Source organism: Oryctolagus cuniculus, chromosome 1 (assembly GCF_051225735.1).
Source record: "Oryctolagus cuniculus isolate XC-2025 breed Fujian yellow rabbit chromosome 1, ASM5122573v1, whole genome shotgun sequence".
Lineage (NCBI taxonomy): Eukaryota > Metazoa > Chordata > Mammalia > Lagomorpha > Leporidae > Oryctolagus > Oryctolagus cuniculus.
In genome coordinates, this window is record NC_142867.1 from 54,844,018 (window position 1) to 54,867,671 (window position 23,654).

General features: G+C 54.5%; 1 protein-coding gene across 3 annotated transcripts in view; it reads left to right on the forward strand.

Moving 5' to 3' along the window:
- The window catches only part of GALNT18 (polypeptide N-acetylgalactosaminyltransferase 18), a 353,053-nt gene that overhangs the window by 227,998 nt on the left and 101,401 nt on the right, over window positions 1-23,654 (forward strand). For all 3 annotated transcript variants that reach the window (XM_008266222.5, XM_089328724.1, XM_089328721.1), the window contains exons 4-5: window positions 18,741-18,924; window positions 20,466-20,663. In XM_008266222.5, coding sequence (XP_008264444.1) covers window positions 18,741-18,924; window positions 20,466-20,663 — 382 coding nt within the window. The remainder of the gene's footprint in view (window positions 1-18,740; window positions 18,925-20,465; window positions 20,664-23,654) is intronic.

The window sequence follows — 23,654 nt, forward strand, 5'->3', positions numbered from 1 at the left end:
TCCAAGCCCTCACCTTCTGTTATCACACTGGGGAGTAGGTTTCTCGTGTATATATTTTGGGGGTGCGCACCATCTCTAGCTCTGTCTCACTCCTCCCCACCTGCTGCCCTCAGCCCTGGCTGCAGGGGCTCCCCTGCCTCTCTGAAGCACACTCTCTCCACGGTACATGCCTCTTTCAGGGGCCTGGGACATCTTTCTTCGCCTCTTAAAAGATCTTGTCTGAGCTGTGCTAATCTCACGGTTTGCGGTGTGAATAATCCTTTTCCTCCTGTTGAGTTAACTCTCCATGTGTCCATCCGGCTTTGCAATGCTTTCTTCTCTATAGTAGTTCAGGGATAGACTCGGCAGTGGGCGTCGCTGATGGCGCCCAGGGCCGGGAGATGGGAGTTGGTTGGGATCATCAGACACTCTCTTCACGTCCACTTCTGGCAGAGTTGTCTGCTGCCCAGGCTGGAAGCCCGCCTTCCTGGATTCACATCCTGGCTCTGCTGTCCATGAGCTGGTGACTTTCCCTTGTGCCTCTACCCTTTATGTTTCCAGTCTTTGAAAGAGAGAGAATAAAATCATCTTACCTGTAAGCTTATTGTGAGTGCTAAATGGGTGCCTTTGTGAAGAGTGCTTAGCAAGTGCTCGCTGGCCACTGTCAATGCTTGCTTGCTTCCTTCTCCGCAGCCAGCTGCCGGGGCCTCACGCACAGCTGAAGCAGGGGTGATGCCCAGGGCAGGGGTCCACTCTGTGACCGCGGAGATTCAGAGAGGGGGCGGGGTGGGGGGCTGGCCACAGAAGGAGCACCCTCTGGAGAAAGATAGTGCAGGTTTGCGTCCAGCCTCTGCTGCTTATTAAGTCTGCAATCATGGACACATGGCTTAACACCTCAGCTTTCTGCTCTCTAAAATGCAAATACCAATAGCTCCTCTCAGGGTTGTTTTGAAGATTAAATAATGCCTATAATGTGTGGAGCACTTTGGTGCAGGAACACAGCAGTTATTTAATAAATGTTAATTTCCCTCCTCTCCTCTTCCCTCTGAATCAAGCATTATTCTCGCAGGCACAGAGCGAGCTGCCGCCAGGAAGCCGAGGACCTGCGCTTTGTCGGAGGCACCTCGTACACTGTGCCGTCCGCCCTAATCACAGGCCCCTTCTTACTCGTCTTCTTAACTCTGTTCCCACAAAGCCCAATCAGCTGCAATTTTGAATCTCCTTTCTATTTTCTCTATTCGACCTTTCAAGAATACGAGCCCTCCGGAGTTCTCCCGGCTCTCGTTTTCCGGGTTCCCTCCCCCTTCCTTCCTGTTTCGGATCCTTGTGCTTATGCAAGCAGCATTGAGGGGCTTGGGGCCTCCTGTGGAAGCCTGCAGTCCATGCCCAATCACAGCCTTCTCCCCCGTCCACAGAAGCCCTGGCTCTGTGTTTAACCAGCCTTCCCCTCCCCTCGGACAGGCCCCAGGGAAGAGAGCACATTCCTCCAGCAGTCCCCACGGCTCTATTCCCTGTGGCTCATGGGAATTCACCAGCCCACAGGCTTTTAAACAGATTAAGAACCATGGATGGTCTCTGGGGACTTTGTAAAATTCCTGAAAAAAAGCAAAAGGCCGTCTGTGTGTGCAGGTGTGGATGTGTGCGCGTATGTCAGTACATGTGTGTGTGCGCATGTGTCTGTGGGTGCATGTGTGTGTGCATGTATATGTGCAGATTGGCATGGGAAAGGACGCCTAGGCTTCATCAGACACTTTGAGAGCTCTGAGATGCACAGCGGGTGGAGAACGACAGCATCCTTGCCTCCAGCCATTGGGAGAGGACAATCTTAGCTCCACAGGTCTCCCAGCACCCTGTTCAGAGCAGGATGGAAGCCTGCCCCCCTCCCCCCGGAGGTCTGGGCAGCCGAGGCCCTCCCAGCTGCCTGCCTACCAGTGCTGCCATCTGGGCCAGGATCACAGCCTGCCTCTTTTTCCCTGGGCTGGGAACCCCAGCACTCTCACTTCTGTTCTTCCCCTTGGGTTTCACCAAATGCTTCCTCCCTTGTGTGCCGTGGTGCCAGGCAGGAGGTAACCTCATGTGCCCCCAGCAGCCCTGTTCCCCCAGAATGAGGACCCACACACAAATCTCAGTCCCACGCCTGGCTTCCCGCCTCGCCTTCTCTTCGCCTTGTACCCGTGCTGTCCCTGTTGCCATGTGGACGCCTCAGGAGGGAAGTTTGGTTTGCAGTCCCCGTCTTGAGGGCTGACTCCTCTGACTCAGGGCCCCTCCCATACATGAGTCTGTCTCCATAGTAACCCCTTGCACGCGTGTCCCCTGTCCCCATGTGGATGGCGTCACTTCATCTCTCCGCAAACTCCCTCTCCCTCCTCTTCTCTCTTGAAATATTGCTCTGCTTCATGTGGCTTTCGTGGCTTCCGGGCCAGAATCAGGAGAGCCAAGCACTGCTTACCAACACCACGGAGAGAGGGCTGCCTGCCGTCTCTTTGTTCTTTCAAAGGCAGTGGGCAAAAGGCAGTGAGGAGCAGCACTGGGCTGTCGGTTCCTCCGCTGCCTGCCGGATTTTAAAGACTTGCCTATCTTGAAACATGGGGTTGCTCAGCCCCGCGAGGAGGTCCTGGCTGGCTAAGGCCAGGCATAGCCCCAGGAACTGGCGCTTCTCCTGTCTGGCTGTGCTCCCCCACAGCAGTAACCAGCGGCTGCTGCCCTTACACCTGCTGGTGCCAGGAGCCTCTTGAGTTGGTCGACATTGGCATTATGCTTGTGGCCGGCGTGTTTGGCCTATGGATGACCTATCTTTCCCCTCGCATTTCCCCAGTGTTCTAGAACCTTCCTCTCTTCCCCCAGAGGTTGGCTCTCTTGCTTGCCATCAGCCCTGCTGCCTGCTCTCTTCCTTTTCCTCTCTGCCTCCTTCCTTCTTCCTCTTTGTGCAGTTCCCTCTATTCTGCACAGAGACACATTCTTTAAAACTTTTTAAATGTATTTGGAAGGCAGAGAGAGAGGTTGAGAGACAGACAGACAGAGAACTTGCATTCTCTGGTTCATTCCCCAAATGCCTGCAACAACTGAGGTAGGATCCAGGAGTCTGCAACTCAATCCAGGTCTCTTGCATGGGTGACAGGGACCCAAGTCCTTGAGCCATCACCCACTGCCTCCCAGGGTGCACCTTAGCAGGAAGCTGGAATTAGCAGCAGAGCTGAGGCTTGAACCAGGCACTTCCATGTGCGACGCCGGCATCCCAAGCAGCTTCTTAACCACTGTGCCAAGCACTGCTCCGGAGACACCTGCTCAATGGCTGTTTTCCAGATTCACTCCTGTTCCTCTGAGGTGCCATGACCTCGCACGTGGGCCACACATCCAGCTGGAACCACGTGCACAATGGGAGGACCTCAGGTTCCCTGCAGTTCCCCAAGTTGCCTCCTGACCTCCGCCATGGTCTGTGTGTCTCAGTCTCCTTCTCGTGGGATCACTGTGAAGATTAAGCATGCCAGCCCTGGTTGAACCCATAGCACAGGCCAGCATGTGGCGGTAGGGCCCATGGCATGGGATGGCACATGGCGGTGTTCAAGCAGGCCAAGTTCCCTCTTCCTCTTCCCTTCTCACTCTTCCTCTCAGGCCATCTCCTCTGCTTTGGTCAGACACAGTCACTTCACTGTTATCTGTGGCTCTGTAGGGCCAACTGCATTGTAAACCTGTCCTAGAAGGGCAGGGACCCCAGCCACACCCACTGCTCTGACTCTGGAACCTTCCTGGCCCCAGGCTGACAAGGACCGACTCTTAGCTCCATGTTGTCCCCAACTGAATGGAGAGGAATTTGGGAATGATGAGAAGCCTGTCTTCAGAAGCTGGAGACTAGCGCAGGTGGGGTGGGGGTTGGGGGTGTGGAGTCTGGGTCTCTGGACACCACATCACATCCTGCTCTGGGGCCAGGCCAGCCTTGCTCCTGGATGACCCACGAGGTGTCCCAAAGGAGCCAGTACCAGGCTTGGCTGCTGGGGATGGGAGGACCCCATTCTAGTGCCAGGCAACGTCAGGTGTGGCCAGGAAGGGCTTCAGGTGCCCTGGCAGAGGGCCAGCCCCAGCCTGCACATGTCCCAGATGCTGCCCTGAGCAGTGGTCCCAGGCCCTGGCTAGAGACCCAGCGTGGTCCTGCTGGAGGCTTGGAGCCAAGTGAGGAACCCATGACCCGTGTGATTTTTTTGGAGGAAAAAAAAAGGCAAAACCAAAACATCACCTCATTGGATTTCTGGAATGAGGCATTTCCTCCTACCACAGTAGATTTTTAAGGCTAATGTATTAGAAAAGTCCCTGACACTGCAGCCCATGTCTCAGAGAGCTCTGGGTAGGAAGGATCCAAACAGAATTTTCTACAACTTCCAGATCCTACATCTTTGGAGGCCCTTCCCAAACGCTGCATCACTCAGTGATGGCTTCAGTGTAGCTCCCGCCCCCAGCCTGAGTTAACCTGTGGCACACTCAGCCACACCCCACACTTGGGAACACCTGTGACGTCCCTACCCCACCCACTAACACCTCCCAGCCTCTCTGCACGCTGTCTTCTACCTGCCGTGGTCTCTTACGTCCCTTGTGTCGTAAAAGCTCTCACCCGCCCTTTGGAGGAAAACCCAAATACCGCCTGGAAGCCTTGCCCTGAGCCCCTGCAGAGGTGACCCTTCCTGTGTTGCATCTCACAATGCCTATGACGACCCCTCCTCCCCACCAGCACCAAGCACGGGGCCTGTCGCTCGCTCGCCAAGGGCTTGGGAAGCAGCTGCGGGGTGAACACACCCTGGAGAGGAGCGCAGAGGGCACGTGCAGTGAGGAGGAGCAACCTTTCGAATATCTGGGGGCATGTCTATCAGGGAAGTCAGATTTCTCGGGTTTTCCAAAGTAAATCTCATGGGAGGGGTATGATGATGTATGTTCCTGAAATAGAAGAGTCTGGAGAAAGATCAATAATGCTGAAACGCTTGCCAAAGAGATGAGCAGGCGGTGTGCTAGCTGCCGCAATGGTAGGCTTGGGAGGGCAGCTCTGCAGTGAGGCTGTGCCGCCCACCTGCCCAGGGGCCCAGGCCAGCAGGTAACGCACCTAGGCCGGCAGTGTATGTCCCGCATTCTGATAGCGTCTCCAGGGCCCAGGCCTCTGCCTGTGGTAGTTTCAGGGAGAGAGAAGGACGGGCAGGGCACATGTGGCCTGGGCGGGCTGGAGCCAGGATCAGGCTGAAGGCGGCAGTCCAGGTTGAGGTGCTGGCTGGGGCACCTCTTTAGCTTAGATGCTAAACTTAAACACACACAGCCAAACACCAATGCTTCCAGAAGTCATGCATTTGTTGGGTTTTGTTTTCTACATGTGAGAGCCTCACCAGACTGGAGTATTCAGTAAATTTCAAGGAGCAGCCCAGGACCCAAGACTACCCTCCCCCCAGAGGCTCCCTGCATCCAAGCCTCTCCCAGCCCCACCACAACTCAAGTGTGTTGGGAAAGGCTTTGTTCTAGGGTCAGCGTTGCCTCCCACCCACCACGATCTGCTCAGTTTGCATGTGACTGCTGTGGGACATCTCTAGCCGGGAGGGAAGGTGTGGGAGAGCAAGCTGGGCAGGACCTGCCTCCAAGCCAGGCTGTCAGCTCCGTGTGGCTGTGCTCTGCAGGTCTTACAGGACCCCACCCCTGCCTTCTCAGCCTGGGACCTCTCCTGGAACCCCAGTCCCTTGCCAAGGCCAGATAGACCACACACAGTTTCTCCTGAGGTCCAGAGCTGTGCCTGTGGCTACCTCGTCGCTTCTCCCTCCACATGGGAGAAAGATGATGGTGCTGCCCCTCCATGGTTGACATGGCCCCACTGGGTCCCCTCTCCATTGTTGGCCCCCACACCACACGCACACACACACACACACACACACACACGATGTGCTTGCTTTTCCAGACAGCATAGACTTGCTGTTGATGTCACAACTTGCTTGAACATCATCATCTCTCTGACGAGTCTCTGAGCAGCAAGGAGAATGGAGCTCAGCTTGTCCTGAGGCCACCGGCCACCAGAGGCTGTGGCCAGCCCAGAGGGTCGCGGGATGAGGGAACAGCCAGCCAGCAGTTGCAGAGCTGGAGTTCGTCCACTCTGCTCTGCCCCACTGAGGGTGTTGTCCTAGAAGACTAGCTCCTGGCTTTGGCCTTGGAGTCTGATGGATGGGATTTGCATCATGGCTTCAGCACTGGCAATGACATTGGCAAGTTGAGTCTGTTTCTCAGTTATGAGATGGGGATCCTAGTAGGTTGTTCCATGGAGGTTGGGGGAGCTCTTGTGGAGGTGAGTCGTGTGGAGTGCACACGTACTCACTGCCCCAAAGATGTCCAGACAGCCTGTTCAGCCTGGGGCTGGGTGGAGGGAGTGTGGCTTGTCCAGCTCCAGCTGGCCACCGCGACAAAGCAGCTGATGCTGGCAGAAGGCCCGGGCTGCAGCAGGAGGGCTGCGTGGGGAAGAAGTGACCCAGTGTCCACTGGGTTTTCAGTTCGCCCTCAGGGGACTGAGTGCACAAAGGTTCTGAGAAGGATCAGCGGTGCCCTTCGGGGGGGGCCACAGTAAAGTCTGCCTTCTGGCCCGCGACACCAGGAGGGCATTTGGGCTTTGCCACTAGAAGATGTTGGAGAGAGTCTAGTGTTCCTGAGCCTAAGTTTCTTTATATTAAAAATGACAAATGGCTAGAGGCAGGCATTTGGCATAGCAATGAAGGCACCACCTGGGATGCCCGGTTCCGTGTTGGCGAACCTGGGTTTGATCCCTAGCTCTTTGTGCTTTAGTTTTCCCACCTACAATGTGGGTTTACCAGCAGTGCATGCCTGATGGAGTTCTGCAAGCAGTTAAATGGCAACACAAGTAGACCTCTAAGGAGGATGTGCACATGGAAATCCCCTTATGAGGGGCTGTTAGAAAAATAGTTGCAGGCCTGGCTGAGAAGGAGACTGGGGGTTGGATACCCAGCAGCCCGATGGGGAGTGGCCCCTAAGGAGCAGCAGCAGGGTCCTGTGCCTGGGGAAGTCCAGGGCTTTGTACTGCAGGCCTGGCTTTTCCAGATAATTCCAAGGAGGTGGGGTCGGGGGTGGAGGGTGTCATGTTCCCAGGCTGGATGCTTTTCTTTGCCAAGAAGGAGACCAGCAAAGGAGCTCAGACTAATGAACTGATGATCCGGGCGCCACTTACGAGAAGCCCTCCTGTACGCCGGGCTTTGTCCCATGGAATCCCACAGCAGCCCACCAGATGGCGCTATTCTCATCTCAGGGAACAGGAAACTGAGGCTGAATGGTCAGGTCATGTGCCCAGTCACATAGCTGGGAATGAAATTGAAATCAGCCTCTCCCAAGGCCTCTCTTCTATAAAAATTTGACATATTTCAATCAGCAATCAAGAGCAGGAGGCTTGAGAGCAGACCACTTGTCATTGCCCCCTTCCCAGGACCCTCCCCTCTGAGACGAGGAGGCCTCACAGCTCCCCATGGGAAGGGCACAGAGCTGGCTCTGGGGTGTGGATATGAGTGGAAGCCAGCAGGTCCTGAGCCATCAGTCAGCCAGGCCGAGACAGCATGATCTGCAGGAGCCCAGCACGGGCTTACAGCCTGTGGGAGCCCTAACCCTTCCCCCAGAGAGTGCTTGGACCTGCACTAGCAGGCCCAGGAGCTCAGGGCCTGCGGTCAGTCCTTGTTACTTGCCTGGAACCCATCTGTGTCTTAGAGAAAATGGTCCCTTCTGCCCTCGCCGCCTTTCCCCAGGTTGGAGGAGCTGCAGAACAGAGAATCCTTCCTGCAGAAGCTGAACTGGGTTAGGGGAGGCGGGGGGAGTAGTTAGTACATGGGCACTGTGGCCCAGGGGAGCTCCATGTGTGCTGGGGAACGTGATGGAGCACAGATCTTAAAGAGGAGGCTGAGGGCAGAGGGTCAGGGTCAGGGTATGTGACTCTAGGCCAGCGACCATGGCAGGACTGGAGATGAGAAACGCAGCTGGGAGAGGAGGCTGAGGGCAGAGGGTCAGGGTATCTGACTCTGGGCCAGGAACCCTGGCAGGACTGGGGATGAGAAACGCAGCTGGGAGAGGAGGCTGAGGGCAGAGCGGTCAGGGTATGTGACTCTGGGCCAGGAACCCTGGCAGGACTGGGGATGAGAAACGCAGCTGGGAGCAGCCACTTTGGCCTTTGCAGAAGCTCACACTGGCAGGATCTCAGAACCGTGCGAGTTGGTATCCTAGAATCTGAGACTCCAGGAGCCTTGGAATCTTAAACTTCTGGACTTAGAATCATAAATTTGGGTTCTCAGTCAAGAGATTGTCGGGCCCTGGTGTTTCTGAGCTCGACAGCCCTGTCAGCTCTTCCCCACGTGATACACAGAAAGAAAAGCCAGCATCGAAATTCCAGTTGGCCTTTGGCTTGAGTGCCCAGGATAACAGGGCCTTCCTGAGTGCCTGCACACAGTAGTAGGAAGGCCTGGGCCAGGCGCTCCCGGAACCCCTTTGCGTCGTGGGACACGCACCCCCCTCCCCCCGGCTTGTCCTGGTGTGGATGCCACCTTCCCGCAGGCACTCTTTGTCAACACTCCCCAAGGCTTTTGGTCCTCCTAGGGGAGGCCCTGAGCTGGAGCAGCCAGGGAGGGGGCAGCAGCGGCCTTGCCTGGACACAGCTGACTGCGGCGATCACTTCCAAAGGGTTTTCTGCTGAGTCCTGTGGTTCCTATGAAACACATCAGAGAGCAGGAGGAGTCGGAGCCCCGCCAGTCACTCACGGTGTGGGGGCTGTCACCACACCTTTGCTTTGCAGGGGTTTCCGTCTCACACAGCCCAGGGGGTGCACGAGGCTCTGGCCCTGCCCTGAGGCCCCTGAGTCTGAGGACCCGGCTGATTTCTACGAGTCCATTATTTTCATTTCCATGTGCTGAGCTCCTCGAGCTGCTGTCCAGGCTTCGGACACGTGACGGCCTGGGAAGGCTGTGGGGCAGAGGGAGCAAGGGCACAGTGTTCGGAGGCAGGTAGCTCTGGGTTTGAATCCTGCTCCTCCCTCACCTTCCGTGTCACTTGGGTTTGTTATTGAAAGTCTCTGGTTCCTGATTCTTTTTTTCTCTCTCGTTGTGCGAAGATAATAATGGTCACTGGAGCCAGGTTGCCTGGCTTTGTGGTCTGGCCCTGCCACATTCCGGCTGAGTGAATCCACTGCCCTCTCTGGAGCACATGCCACGACCCACCCGGCGCAGTATTCTGGTTGTTGAGAGTGTTGAATGAGTAACATATAAAGTGGCTTCCGAATGGCCCAAGTCATGTGACAAGTACTAAGTAAGCAGCAGCAGTGACCGCAGGGTTTCAGGGCGGTGGGAATCTTGACCAGTGTTGGTCGCTCCCTATGTGCGTAATAGTATCTTGTTGAATGAATGGGTAACAGATGGGATGGATTGATGCAAAGCACTGGGTGCAGTGCTTAGTAGAGGGGAGACCCCACAGAACTGCAGCCTTGCTGTCCTGGGCACCAGAGCAGAGCTGGGGCTGACCCATGACATCGCCAGCTGACCAATCGTGCATGTCCTATCCCAACTTCCCAACATACCATCAGGGACATGAGGTGGGAATGTTTACACCACAGTCATGGGCAAGCACTGCATGTCGAGCCTGGCTTCAGAGACCCCCACTCAGTTTGCCACGTCTATTTCTTGTGGGTTTTGTGGTCACTGATGCCCTACTGTGACACATAAGACCCAGAAACAAGTGCTGGTGCCTGGCAGCTGGCAATGCTGGGGCTTTCTCGAGCTCAGTAAGACTGAAATGAATCCTTGCAGCTTGCCAGGGAGACTGTAACCCTGTGTGCCTGGACCCATAGCCATCCACAGGGCTCCTGCATGGCGCCTTGCTCCAGCCCCTCACCAGAAATGGCCAGCTCAGCTTCCAGAGTACAGAGAAGAACGGACGGCCATTCCAAACCTCCTGCAGCGTCCGTTGACTTTGAAGAAGAGCAGCGATTAGGGGAGCTGGGCAGAAGTGCAGCTGTTAAGTGTGGCAGACGGAAGAATGAGCCCAAGGAAGGCATCTGTAAACTGCCCAGAACTTGAAAGCTTGCCTGGAGTGATCTTAGCAGGCAAGGAGCGCAGAAAGAAAGAGGCTACCCGGGAGCTCTCAGGACTCGAGCGGGTCTCTCGTCCTGGGACCCCAGCTGTCCCACGGGCTCACCATCGTCATCAGCACTAGCATTAGAGTCCAGAGCGCCTGCTCCAGATCCTTCATGGGCAAGGTGGGGGTGGACACCTTTCTTTTTTAGCTCCCATACGATGTGCATGACCAACCACGTTTGACAGCCATTGCATCCTTAGGAATCATCACTCTTTTAAAGAGTGTTGACAAAGCATTGGTGTTTCAGTGCCCTAAATGGCTTTAGAGGAAAGCCAGTTAATCTTCTGATCCGAGGAAGACCAGCTACTTTTCACCCTTAAAGGAATTCACAGAAATGTGCAGAGCTTCTAATCCTTAAATGAGCACCATGGGAGACTAGCAGTTGGTAGTGGGGTGGGGCGGGGTGTTCATGGCCTTTTCTCCAGAGAAGCTACAGGGAGGAGTGGCAACACCATCTTCCTGGCTGGTCTCTGGAGACAGCATGCATATAGGGAAGAGGGGCATGGCCAGAGGGAGACACAAGCAGTGGCCCCTGCAGAGGACAGCCTGGGGACTACAGGGACAGCCAGCACCCCAGACCAAAATGACCACGCAGAGAGATGAAAAGCAACCGAACGTGAGGGATCTGCAATAGAGAGGAACAAGCTGGAGCCAATGGATTTGGGCAAGTGACAAGAGAAAAACTAACCATGCAAGTGGCCTGTTGCCATCGGGATCTGAATCCCAGTAAGGACAGGAACCATGCCTGTTCCTGTAGGAGCGCCTGTTCCCATCTGGGTACTAAGCTGATCTTTTCCTTAGTTTCCATTGTGTCTTAGCTTGCCTTCCGTTGCTGTAACCAAATAGCCGCTATCGGGTGATGTACAGAGAAGAGAGGTGCATTTGGCTCATAGTCTGGAGGCCGGCACGTTCAAGGGCATGGGGTAGGCATCTGCTCGGCGTCAGGAGAGGGCCTCTCACTGCATCATCACATGGCAAAAGACCACGCATGGTGAGACAGAGCCCCTGCTAGCTCCGGCCTCTCTCCCTCCTCTTACCCCACCCCTGCTGCCAGCAGGGGGCCCTACTCATGCTTTCATCTACTCCTAATTACCTCCCAAAGGCCACACTCCAAATGCCATCCACGGATGAATTTGGGGATTAAGTTTGCAAAACATGAACTTTCAGGGGATACCCTTAAACCAAAGCAAGTCTCAACTAAGCTTCCCTACCCCTTAGCATCTTGTGGGGAGCTCATTGGAAATTCAGATTCTCTGATGCCACCCTTCGAGAATCAAATTCTAAACCAGACTCCTCATAGGCTGGAGTCCCAGGCCCTGGTCTTTTACCCAGCTGATTCTCAGGCAGGCCAGCTTTCTCACAACATAGGGGTGATGGGCTCTGGGGACAGACTGATTGATTTGAACCCTGTCTCCACCACTTACCACCTGGGTCACATTGTGCCTTGGTTTCCTTGTCTTCACAACAGAGCAATGACCATACTAGCCATGTCATCATTATCATAATAATAATGATTGGGGTGTTGGAAGGAGTAAATGAAAAACAGTCACGTGCTGGGTAAGGATATTTGGGTCAGTGAGGGACCAGATAGGCAACCGTGGAGCAATAGGCTATGCCATGTGGCCTAGGTGTGTACCAGGCTGTACCGCCTGTGTTTGTGGAAGTCATTCCATGATTCTGTACAATGGCGCAATTGCCTAATGATGCATTTCTGAGAACATATCCCCCCCCATTAAGCACTGCACAACTGTGCATACAAAATGCTGAGAATAATGGCTCATACATCATTTTATTGTTATTTATTGTATTACCTGTTAGCCAGTTAATGCAGAGATGTGGCAGAAAGTAGACCCAATATCTTGTAATTAAGTCATCATACACACACACACACACACACACACACACCATGCATGTATATCAAGGGTTGAAAGTCCAGATGTTTTCAAGAATCAGGTCAGAGGGCAGTGCCTGCAGGGGCCCATGGTGCCCTGGGCAGTGAATGACATCGTGGTTTGGTTTCGCTGGAAGCAGATTCTGAGATAGGATTCGGGGCCAAGTCACTTATCTGATAGATGGTCCAAGGAAACTGTAGTGAGGGCAGGAAGATGTCAGACAGGATAAAGAAAAACACTGATATTTTAGGCATGGGTGAACAGGGGCTGTCCTGAGAGCCAGGGCTCTGTCCTCCCAGGAACCTGCCTCAGCACCGTCCCGCCTGAGGTTGGGGAAGCTGGGACACATTCGTTCCCTGGGGCTGCTGTAGTTCAACACTGTTCACTGAGTGTCTTACACACAGAAATCGTCTCACAGTTCTGGAGGCCAGATCTACAAAATGAAGTGTCAGCTGGACCATGGGAGAGAATCCATCCCACGCCTCTCTCCCAGCTGCTGGGGGCTCGTTGTGTCCTTGGCTCATCACTTGGCATTCTCCGTGTGTGTGTGTGTGTGTGTGTGTGTGTCCAATTGTCCCCTTTGAATACGGACACCAGTCGTATTGGACTAGGGGTCAACGCTACTCCAGCCTAACCTCATATTAACTAATTATATCTACCTTGACCCTATTTCCAGTAGGGTCACCTTCTGATGCACTAGGGAGTAGCACTTCAACGTGAATTTTTGCAGGACACAGTTCAAGCCATACATGGGGTACTCATCCCCCAACTCCTACCCCTGATTGACTGAGATCTACTTCTGTAGATGGCCACTGCTCAGCACCTTCCCCCTCCCCCTCCCCGTCTCCTTCCCCCTCCCACACCACAAGCCATTTCAACAGTGGGAAAAATGAAGACTCCATCAGGACCATGGTTCAGGCTGCAGTAACAGAACCCCATAGACCAGGGGCTTACAGACGAGCTTGCTGAGGTCTCTGTGATGAGAGCACGGACCCTACCTAGTGAAAGTGTCCCCTCCCAAATTCGCCTGTTGGTAAGGTGATTCAGCCACAAGGGCTGCTTCCTTGTTGATGGGATGAGGGCCCCTAGAGTTAGCTCACCTTGGTGTGAGGACGCAGTCCGGAGGCCCTCGCTATGCCCCATGTGCCGGTGCCTTGATCTTGGGCTTCCCAGGCTCCAGACTGCGGGGACATAAATTTCTGCTCTTGGTGTATTGTGCAGTCTCAGGTGTTCTGAGCAATCCACCCTCATCTCCCAAATTATCTCCCACAGCTGCACCCCACCCAATACTGTCCCATGGGGTATGATTGCAACACGGGCATTCGGTTCATTGCGAAGACTGTCTTGTTCCCAGCTGTAGTTGCAGTGGCCAAATCAGTACCTGGTACATAGTAAATGTTCAATATTTGCTCAACGAATGAACGGTTGGGTGGCTTCACCCTCCACTTCCTTAGGCAAGCCCAGAGCAGACGTGGGAAATGACACCTGAACAGGGAGGGGAAGAGGAGGAGCTGCCCTGTTCCCCACAGCAGACCGGGCCTCCTGCAAAGTGCCTGGCAGCTGCCTTCCAAGGTGCAAAGTCCCCCTGAGCATCAACTTCCTTGCCCTTGTGTTATCTCTGCATGAGCTCCGGGTGTTGCACACAGGGTGTGGATCAGATAACAGCGTGTGTCGCCAGACCCTCCCGCTCAGCCTGCGTTCTGTGTTCTGTTTCGTGGGGCTGGCCCTGAGGAGCTCCAGCTTTTCCTGGGGGCAGAACAAGGGGTGTCTCTGTGCAGGAGAGAAGGGCTCTGTGTGACAGCACCGGCGAATGCCTGATTGTTCCTGGGCCTGGAAGCCAGAAGCCATGCGAGCAGGCACACGGCTGCCCTGAGTGGAGGCACTGCCCCAGGGTGTGGAATGGCCTGCAGCCACCTTAGAGTCTATGGTGTGTTGTGAATACAGCTTCTGCGCCTGCTGGCTCACGGAGGTCTTTCAGAGGCCAGCAGAGCGGGGATTTTGGGACAGTGGGAGGGGCTGCAGGGGCCGCACAAGCTGGAGGACTCTTGGCCCCCTGTAGGGTGCAAATTGTGTTTCTCTGTCAGCACTGCCAGGACAGCTCGCTTTGGCTCTCAATCTAGCAAAGTTGCAAAGAGCAGACCCACTGTCTCCTCTTTCCCCAGCACATTAAAAGAAGCACAAAATGCACCCTCCCCCTTTTTTTTTTTTTTTTTTTTTTTTGACAGGCAGAGTGGACAGTGAGAGAGAGACAGAGAGAAAGGTCTTCCTTTTTCCATTGGTTCACCCCCCCGGTGGCCGCTACGGCCGGAGTGCTGCGCCGACCCGAAGCCAGGAGCCAGGTGCTTCCTCCTGGTCTCCCATCCAGGTGCAGGGCCCAAGGACCTGGGCCATCCTCCACTGCACTCCCGGGCCACAGCAGAGAGCTGGACTGGAAGAGGGGCAACCGGGACAGAATCCGGCGCCCCAACCGGGACTAGAACCCCGGGGTGCCAGTGCCGCAGGCGGAGGATTAGCCAAGTGAGCCACGGCACCGGCCCTTCCCCATTCTTTCCACAACTAAACTCCTATATGTCCTGCCAAAACACTTTATTTACATTGTTTATAGCTATTTCTAAACATTAAAGTTAGCTTACATAGAAAAACATGTGAAATTCAATGCAGGTTTTAAACTGAAAAAAAAAAATCTTCAGCAAAGGTGGGGAAGCAAAAATGCTGGTAGAACCCTGTGATTAGTCGTTAGTCTCTGAGTTTCCTGGCAGGCTTAGCAAGAAGGCAAACAAGATGGATCTTGTACTTGTGTTTAGGAATGAGGGAAAACCCATGTTCGCCATGTTTTTTGGAGCTAAGTTGTAACAGGTAGTTTAAATAGATGAGGTGGTTAACAGCCAATATAAATTGTATATAACAGCCAATGTCTTAAAGAATAATTTTCCCGCAAATACAGAAATTCTTTTAAGAATGTTCTTTCTTACTTTGGCATTGAGCAAAGATTGAAGGAAAACTTGCAAGCCTAATTAGGTAAAGGTCCTTTGCAAAGACTGAGCTAGCATCATCCAGGGTATTTCAAAAACTTTTTCTTGCTTGGTTTGTCTTTTCTTTCTTTTAAGTCCAGTTCTTTGGTTGGGGTTAGAGAAACCCTCTCTTCTAAACAGGAGCACATGTTTGGGATGCAGCTGACTGGGGACCGTAGCTCGCAGAATCAGATCCCCCAGAAACCTGCAGTATAGCTCACTGCTAACAGAGGCCACAGGTACGAAGTGGCAGACAGCTCCTACAGGAAGCAAAACCTTGCACCTCTTGCTGACGCCTTGCAAGCTGGCTTTTCTGCGTCCGACTTTGTTTCGTAGGCATCAGGAGTTCGGTCTTCCCTGAGCTGCCACAGCACACCAGTACTCCAGACACTTGGGGTTGAGCCTTTGTGTGGAGGTGACACACAGCAGCTCCCGGTTGGCTCCAGGCTGGGATTGCTGGGCAGCTCGTCTCTGCTCTCTGTGGTGTGTCAGCCGCCGGCTCCACCAGGGCTGGACCATCCCAGATGTCCTCACTTACAGGAGTGGGTCTCAGCGGGGGTGGGCACGAACAGGGACCCAGGAGCACAAGTCTCCAGGTGGCTCCCAGAGAGGCTGATGCTGTGATGACTGGGGACGCCTGAGTCTCTCATGCTCTAGGAGGCTGGCCCAGGCTTCCTTAGTCTTTGGGTAGCCAGACAGTAAAAACACAACCTGCATCCTGGAACTTGCCCAGGGTCCCTCCTGCTGTATGCTGTCCTGCCACAGGATTAGCCCAGAGTCACTGTGCAACGACCTTACAGGACACAAGGGCGTGAATTCAGCAAGGTGGGATCCATCTGGGAGCAGTCACCCATGGCTGGCTCCCACTAGTGCCTCAGTCACAGCGACCCCTACTGGCAGAGATCTGGCCTGAGAGACTGCACTGCAGGGAGAGCAGAGGGAGACAGAGCTGTAGGTCAGGCCATTTGGCAGGAGCACCATTCTCACTCCAATTGCTGTGTACTCACCACTTTACGGCCACCATCCAAAGCCTGAATGTTGGGCTTTATGAGTTCTATTTGGATTCTCGAAAAGGATCTATGAGGGATGGACCTCTGTAGCGATGAGACTGTAAATGTTTTAAGACGCTTCCTAACAGTCATGCCTGGAGACTGTGAGGCAGTGAGGGGCTGACGTCCTGACAGAGGGGAGACAGCAGCCTCTGCGGCCAGCCCCAACAACTGGAGATCACAAGGTCGTTTTCCTGTGGGCTAAAGTGAGGTAATACAGCATGCTAGGGCAGCCCAAAAGTGAGCCGAGTTTTCTTTGGGCTGGAGAGAGAATACCTGACACCGGTCCCTGCTTAGGACAAGGGTCGCACTGCTTAAAGGCCACATGCTCCTCACTTTTGCTGAAAGTGCTGGGAAGCCGGAAGGACCAGAGAACAATGACACCTTTTTTTTTTTTTTTTTTTTTTTTTTGACAGGCAGAGTTAGACAGTGAGAGAGAGAGAGAAAGGTCTTCCTTTTTCCATTGGTTCACTCCTCAAGTGGCCGTTATGGCCGGCGTGCTGCGCCGATCCGAAGCCAGGAGCCAGGTGCTTCTTCCTGGTCTCCCATGTGGGTGCAGGGCCCATTGCACTCCTGGGCCACAGCAGAGAGCTGGACTGGAAGAGGAGCAAGTGGGACAGAATCCGGCGCCCCAACCGGGACTGGAACCTGGGGTGCCGGCGCCGCAGGCGGAGGATTAGCCAAGTGAGCCGCGGCGCCGGCCAACAATGACACCTTGAGAGTAGACTCGGGGCACACAGCATCATGCCACCTGGAGAAGCAGTGTGAATCTTTAAGAAGAGTTAGTTCAGTAGGAAATGTTTTGGCTGCAAGCACATGTGTGCATACACACACACACACACATCCTTGAAGGTACAGGATGAAGGAAATAGCACCACGTTAAAAAAAAATGATGAGGGGACCAGCACTGTGACACAGCAGGTTAAGCCACTGCTCCTGATGCCAAAATCTCTTACTGGAATGCTGGTTCAAGTCCCAGCTGCTCCACTTCTGGACAGATTCCTGCTAATGAACCTTGGAAGGCAGCAAAATGTGTCCCAAGTGCTTGGTCTCATGGGGGACCAGGATGGGAGTTCTTGGCTTTGGCTTGGCCCAGACCTCACCATTGTGGGCTTTTCTGGAGTGAACCAGTGAATGAAAGATCTCTGTCTCTCTATCTCTGGGTCTCTCCCTTTTCCTATGTGTCCCTCTGCCTTTCAAATGAATATTTTTTTAAAAATACGTGATGATATATATGTCCAGTAACTTCATTTGAATCAAAAGTAGGCAAAGTAGATTCAACCTTGGCCTATGATAATAGAAACATAGATTCTAGAGAAAGGAGGTGATTCGTTCTCTCTGCTCTACATGGCTCAATTTCTTTCAGAAGTATTAGGTCAATTGCTGTGTGCATGATTTCAAAAGTTAAGTGAGAAACTAACAGATTTAGAAGGGAGTTCAACAAGGTCCAAGAATTTGAAGTGTACGACGAGAGGAAATAGAAGGAGAAACTGAAGAGGCTTGACAGAGAAATCACAGCAAGGGTGGAGCCCGGTCTTCCCCTCGTAAGGGCTGCTACATGGCAGAGGGACTTGTTCTGTCCTCCACAAAGGCCCAGTAGACTAACGAGTGGAAGCTTGATAGACTCTGGCACGTGGAGTCAAAGGAAGGGAGAGCAGCCCGTGGGAGGTGGCCCGCTCCGGGTGGACTGCGCGGAATTCCCTGTTAGTGCAGGGCTGGGTGGCGGCTCAGCAGAACAGGTAGAGGTTCACCCCTCGAGACGGGAAGTTGGCTCAAGCTGAACTTTGCGCCCCTGTGCAGCTACACAGGCTCTTGCCTCCACTGCACGAGGAACGGAATGAGTGTGGCTGCTGAGCCCTCACTTGCTGAGGCCTGTTTCTGTCTCGGCAAGGCTGGATTACACTTGGGAAGAAGGAGGGGCATAGCTAAGTGGCCGGGCCCAGCTACAGTGGGCCACCACCCAACGCCATGTGCTTGCAGCTCCTGCACAGGTGGAGGTCGCGGGCTGTGGTCTTGGCAGACAGAGCCTTGTCTGGCGTTATGGAAAAGGCTGATGAAGACCCTGGAAAGGAGGAGGCAGCTAAGCTACAGAGGAGAAGCTGTGCTTTTCCAGTCATTAGACTCAGACTAACACTGGACTCTGCCACTCACAGCTGCGTGACACCATAGAAGCTAATAAACCTCCCTGAACCTCCATTTTCCATTGAGAAGACTAAGTAGGCGGTAGGGGGTAGGCAGTGGGTGCCTTGGTTTGGATGCCTGCGTCCCATATCAGAGTGCCTGGGTCAAGTCTGGCTCCTCTGCTTCTCACCCAGCTTCCTGCTGATGTACACCCTGGGAGACACAGATTGAGATTGAGTGTCGGGATCTTGGCTTGGGCCTGACCCGGCACTGGATGTAGCAGGTCTTTGGGGAGCGAACCAGCAGTCTCCGTCTCTGTGTCTCTCCACGTTTCAGATAAAGTGTGAGGCAGGTGACCGTGTGTGTGCTGCTGGAGTTCAGCACCTGCTGGTTTTCCCTTTGAAAGTGAGCTTCGCTGGCCACCGTGGGGGCCACCAGGGAAGACCCAGGCAGGGGCGCGGGCCCTGCAGCCTCCAGCTCACCCTAGAAGAGTGAATGCTTTGCTTGCCCACTTTGCCCCTGGCCCCCACTGTGCTCAGGGTACATTTTCTCCCTCACAGAGGAGCTGAAGGAGAGGCTGATGGAATACGTGGACAAGGTGAACAGCCAGAAGCCCGGCTTTATCAAAGTGGTGCGCCACAGCAAGCAGGAAGGCCTCATCCGCGCCAGGGTCAGCGGCTGGAGGGTGGCCACCGCCCCCGTGGTGGCCCTCTTCGACGCCCATGTGGAGTTTAATGTGGGCTGGTAAGTGCCCCTTGGGAGAGGAGAAGGGCTCCCAGTGAGGCAAGGGGCTTCAGCTGAAAGGGCTGCAAAGCATGCTGGGACCTCAGTCATGGACTAGAGGCAGGGAGGGAATTCTGGGAAGAGGTGAGATGTGGGTGTGAGTGACCCAGGCAGCAGGGGCCAACACACACAGTGCCCAGAGAGTGTGGTGACATCAGATGTGACACTGGCTGGCGTGGTCCTTGGGGAGGTATAGCCAAGAGCAGAGCAGAGTGTGCCTGCCCAGCCAAGCACAGGGCTCTCCAACACACAGCAACAGCAGAGCTGAGCCAGATGGGGGACTGACGCCCAGCCTCACAGCCAGGGCCAGACCAGGTGGGCGGGGGTGCCTTGCTGTTGTCATGGCTACCCTGGGTGTCCCCCAGTTGCCAGGCCAGAGGGTACACCTAAACTCAGGTCTTTTCTTCCTATTGGCAGAATTAAGACTTAGCAGACCTTCTTTCCACCGGCCAGGGCTGCTGGCTGGGGCAAGAGAGCTGATAAAAGCCGCAGCACCTGCAGCTGAGCTGGGAGAAGCATCCAGCTGACACCCATGTGGGGTTGGAGGGCCTGGTGCAGCCACTGTGTGTGGCTCTGCCTGGCCGTGGGAGGCACAGGCCCTGGAGATGGCCGTGCAGAGCTGCCACGAGTAGGTGTCCATCCTTTATACCGATATGCCTGATGGCCCCAGGGTCACCCCTCCTCGCCAGGCTCCAACACGTCAGCCTCTGCCTCCCATGAGTAGAGGAGGAGGGCGCTCGGGCAGGAGGGAGTAGCAGGGCATGCACACAGCCTGGGCTGGGTTCTGGCATAACAGGCTCAAATTAAGGATGCAACACAGCCATTTTTTAGAGTTGAAGTCTCTGCTTGCCATTTGTGACTATTTAAAAAGCATTTTCATTGGATTTATGGCCAGAATAGGAGAGGGACACTTACTATTTCAAGCTGATTTGAATAAACAATTATGCACCAAATGTATTATTAATGAGAAGTTTATCATTCCCGTCTCCAAACACATTACTCACCTGCTGCCTACACAGGCCTCCTGGCTCCCTGGCAAAGCCCAGATGCCCCCTCTCGTTGGGCAGTTGAGGGACACGTGGGGTGTAAGGGGTGGCACTGCCCCAGCTGGCATTGCCCCACCGGTGGACGGAGGTTTGTTACCTTCAGGTCTCTGCCACCCTCAGGTGGATGCCCTGAATCTTAGCCAAAGCAGGGCTCAGGCAGAAAGCAGCTTGCCCTGGAAGCTCACGTCTGTTCCTTTCTTCTTGTTTTTCTTTTTTAAGTCTTCGTATGCTTTTTCTAGTGGGCAAGCAGGCTGGAATAAGAACTCCTCAGCTAAGCCCTGCATGTCTTGAGGGAGGACCCCTCTGACCCGGAAGTCCTCGGGTGGACGGGGCGGGCGCTCGTTCCCAGGTGTTCCTTCCTCTTCCGGCGGGGGAACCAGCTTCTGGAAGTGCTCCCTGGTTGCTGTCCAGCTCGGCGGCAGCTAGCCATCTGTCTCCTCGCTCTCTCCTGCGCAGGGCGGAGCCCGTGCTCACCCGCATCAAGGAGAACCGGAAGCGGATCATCTCGCCCTCCTTTGATAACATCAAGTACGACAACTTTGAGATCGAGGAGTACCCGCTGGCCGCCCAGGGCTTTGACTGGGAGCTGTGGTGCCGCTACCTGAACCCCCCAAAGGCCTGGTGGAAGCTGGAGAACTCCACAGCCCCCATCAGGTAAAGCAGTCTTGCCCGGGGCGCGCAGAGAGCCCAGCCCTCCTTGTCGGGTCTGCAGCCCCCCGCGGCGGGGATGGCAGGGGCGGGAGGTAGAAAGGAACTGGCGCCATCCTCCCTCACTGCTCACAGCCTCCGGTGGTCTCTCGTAAAAGCGCCAGGCACCCAGAATCCGCTCCCAGCCTCAGAGTCCCTCATTCCCACACACATCACTGCGGGAGGCCCGCCAGGTGCCCACAGCCGTGCTCCCTGCTAAGGATCCAGAGCGATTGCCACTCCGTTCCGGTTCCTACAGCCTGGAGGCCAGTGAAGGCAGACAAAATTCGCAGGAATAAAAAATCGTTCTACCATGCAGGTGGAAACTGCAGGGAAAGCGGGGAGACCCTTTCAGAGAGGGTGGCGTTGGTGGCTTGCTTTTCCCGGCGAGCAGGAGGAGATAGCTTGCGGAACGGGCACCCATGTGTCATGTTCAGGGACACAGAGAGGTTGGAAGGGACTGGAAGGAGGAATGGGAGCCGTGCAGCCCAGGATGAGGCTGGAGGGGCGGCGAGGCAAGCCCAGACCCTGCAGGACCCTGTCTACCTTGGTGAGGTGAAAGCTTTTCCCCCCGTAGAACTCAGACATGAGTGCCTTCAGAGTGCATTTTAAAGATCCCAGGCCGGCGCCGCGGCTCACTAGGCTAATCCTCCACCTTGCGGCGCCGGCACACCAGGTTCTAGTCCCGGTCGGGGCGCCGGATTCTGTCCCGGTTGCCCCTCTTCCAGGCCAGCTCTCTGCTATGGCCAGGGAGTGCAGTGGAGGATGGCCCAGGTGCTTGGGCCCTGCACCCCGTGGGAGACCAGGAAAAGCACCTGGCTCCTGGCTCCTGCCATCGGATCAGCGCGGTGCGCCGGCCGCAGCGCGCCGGCCGCGGCGGCCATTGGAGGGTGAACCAACGGCAAAGGAAGACCTTTCTCTCTGTCTCTCTCTCTCACTGTCCACTCTGCCTGTCAAAAAAAAAAAAAAAAAATCCCAACTCTTTCTGCTTTTTCTGCTGCTTCCCAGCCTGCCCTGTTTCTCCCCCACGCAGCTTCGGACTGCACAGGTCAGGACTCCTGGAGCAGCCACCCCCAAGAGCCCTTATTTTTGTCCGTTTTAGGGTGGGGTTGGGAAGGTGTCTTTATCCTCCCTTGCAAAGTCCGTCCTCTTAAACACACAGACCAAAGGCAGCCCAAAGGACAGGTGGCCCCTGGAGTGAGAGTGAGAGGATGCTGGAAGCTGATGCTGCTTTGTGTTCTATCCTGGGAAAGATGACGAAAAATTTGAGTAGGCGATTTTTAGAGGAGATCACGTTTTTCTTGGCTGGAAGGAAAAATCCAGTCATACTCAAAGTAAACGGATGAGCACCCCACTTAGAGACCCTTAACTCTCCTGGGGTTCCCTCCCTTGCCACCTCTGTGGCCACCCTGCGGTGCTTTTGTGCTGTGAAGCATTCGCTGGGAGCCTGCTATGTGCCAGGCCTTTGTACACTGATGGTCTCATCCTGACCTGTGCCATCCCAGATTTACGCGATGAGAGCAAGACTGGGACAAGAGAGTGTCTCTGCCCGAGGCTCTGGGCGGTGGAGCTGGGGTCGCCCAGGTTAGCCGGACTCCATAGCCAGTCATCGTCGCTCTCGTTGGCCACTGCTGAGCTCAGAGCAGGAGTGACCAGGTCTGCTGAATGCTGCTGGACGGAAACAGGCTGCCATGCGTGGCTGTGCTTTCAGAAGGCGGCATTGGCAGCTGTGTCTGTTCTCATCTCGAACTGAATTCACCTAGGCCCGCCGGGTCAGCAAACCAGCATTCTCAGTCCCGGCCCAGACTCCCAGACTAGCCTCTCCACCTTAAGTTTCCCATCACTTAATTTTGATCACAACTTCAGTTGAAACAAATGATATTTAGGGAAGAACAGCTGTAGTTTTAGCCCTCAGTGAAGAAACCCACATCCAAAGCTGTGGTTTTTATCCTGCTCGATTTTCCTTGGAGCTGGGTTTCAGTGCTTTGCCCACTAGAGGAGTATCTTTGAGGTGATGGTTCTTCTCTCCTGAGCGGCTCCTTTAAGGAGATCTGCATGAGAAGTTGCTTTCAAACCAACTGTCACCCAAAGAAGCCTTGCTGTCCTTGAAGAATCAGTGTCTCCTTGTGGTAACTCTCAGTGTCGTTTCTAAGATCATGTGTGTTCATTTTTCACCTTGGCCAACAGGGAGCTCAAAGCCAAGTTTGTGGGTCCACTGTAGGAACTCAGTTCCTAATTGCCCCCTACCCCGATTTTTTGTCATCTCTAGGTCTGTCCAGACATTTCACTATTTGTGTTTTTGATGTGTTTTACAGTTTCTGGTAAGCTATTTCTAATCTTTTGAGAACAAGGCAGGATATAAATCAATAGTAATTTCAGGCTGAGGGAGACCACTTCGTGTCTTAGCCAGTTAGAAGTGGGAGTAGCTGGTTCAGATTCTGTTCATGCCCTGGCGGGGCCCAGCAGCTGGAGGAAGGCCCCTTCCTGCATGCCCTGGGAGCTGGGTCCTGAGCGCGCTGTGAGGTCCGGCATGCCAGGAACTCGCAGGACCCCACTGTGCAGGCTGCTTCTTCTAAAGCACCTGCATTAGAGAGGAAACGGCTTCTTCAGTGTACAAGTGCATCTTTCTAAGTGCATCTTCTGGCTGTCAGTTATGCCCCAGAGGCTTCCCAGTGCTTCCCGGATTGTAGCACCCATAAGGTTAACATTGATCTTGGGTTATGGGTATGGAGCCATGGATGGCTCAGAGAGTCTGGGGCACTTTCCTGGGAGACACAGAGCCAGCATGGGCATTTTTCCCACAACACTCACTCCTATAGCAGGTCTTGTCCTCTATCCGAGCAAAGAAATTTCCACCTGCCTTAGGGGCGGTGGATTGACCAGCTGGCCTGCCTAAGGCCTATAAGAGGGTGCAGCGACTCAGACTGAAATGCAGTGATGCTAAAGGAGGAGCAGTGA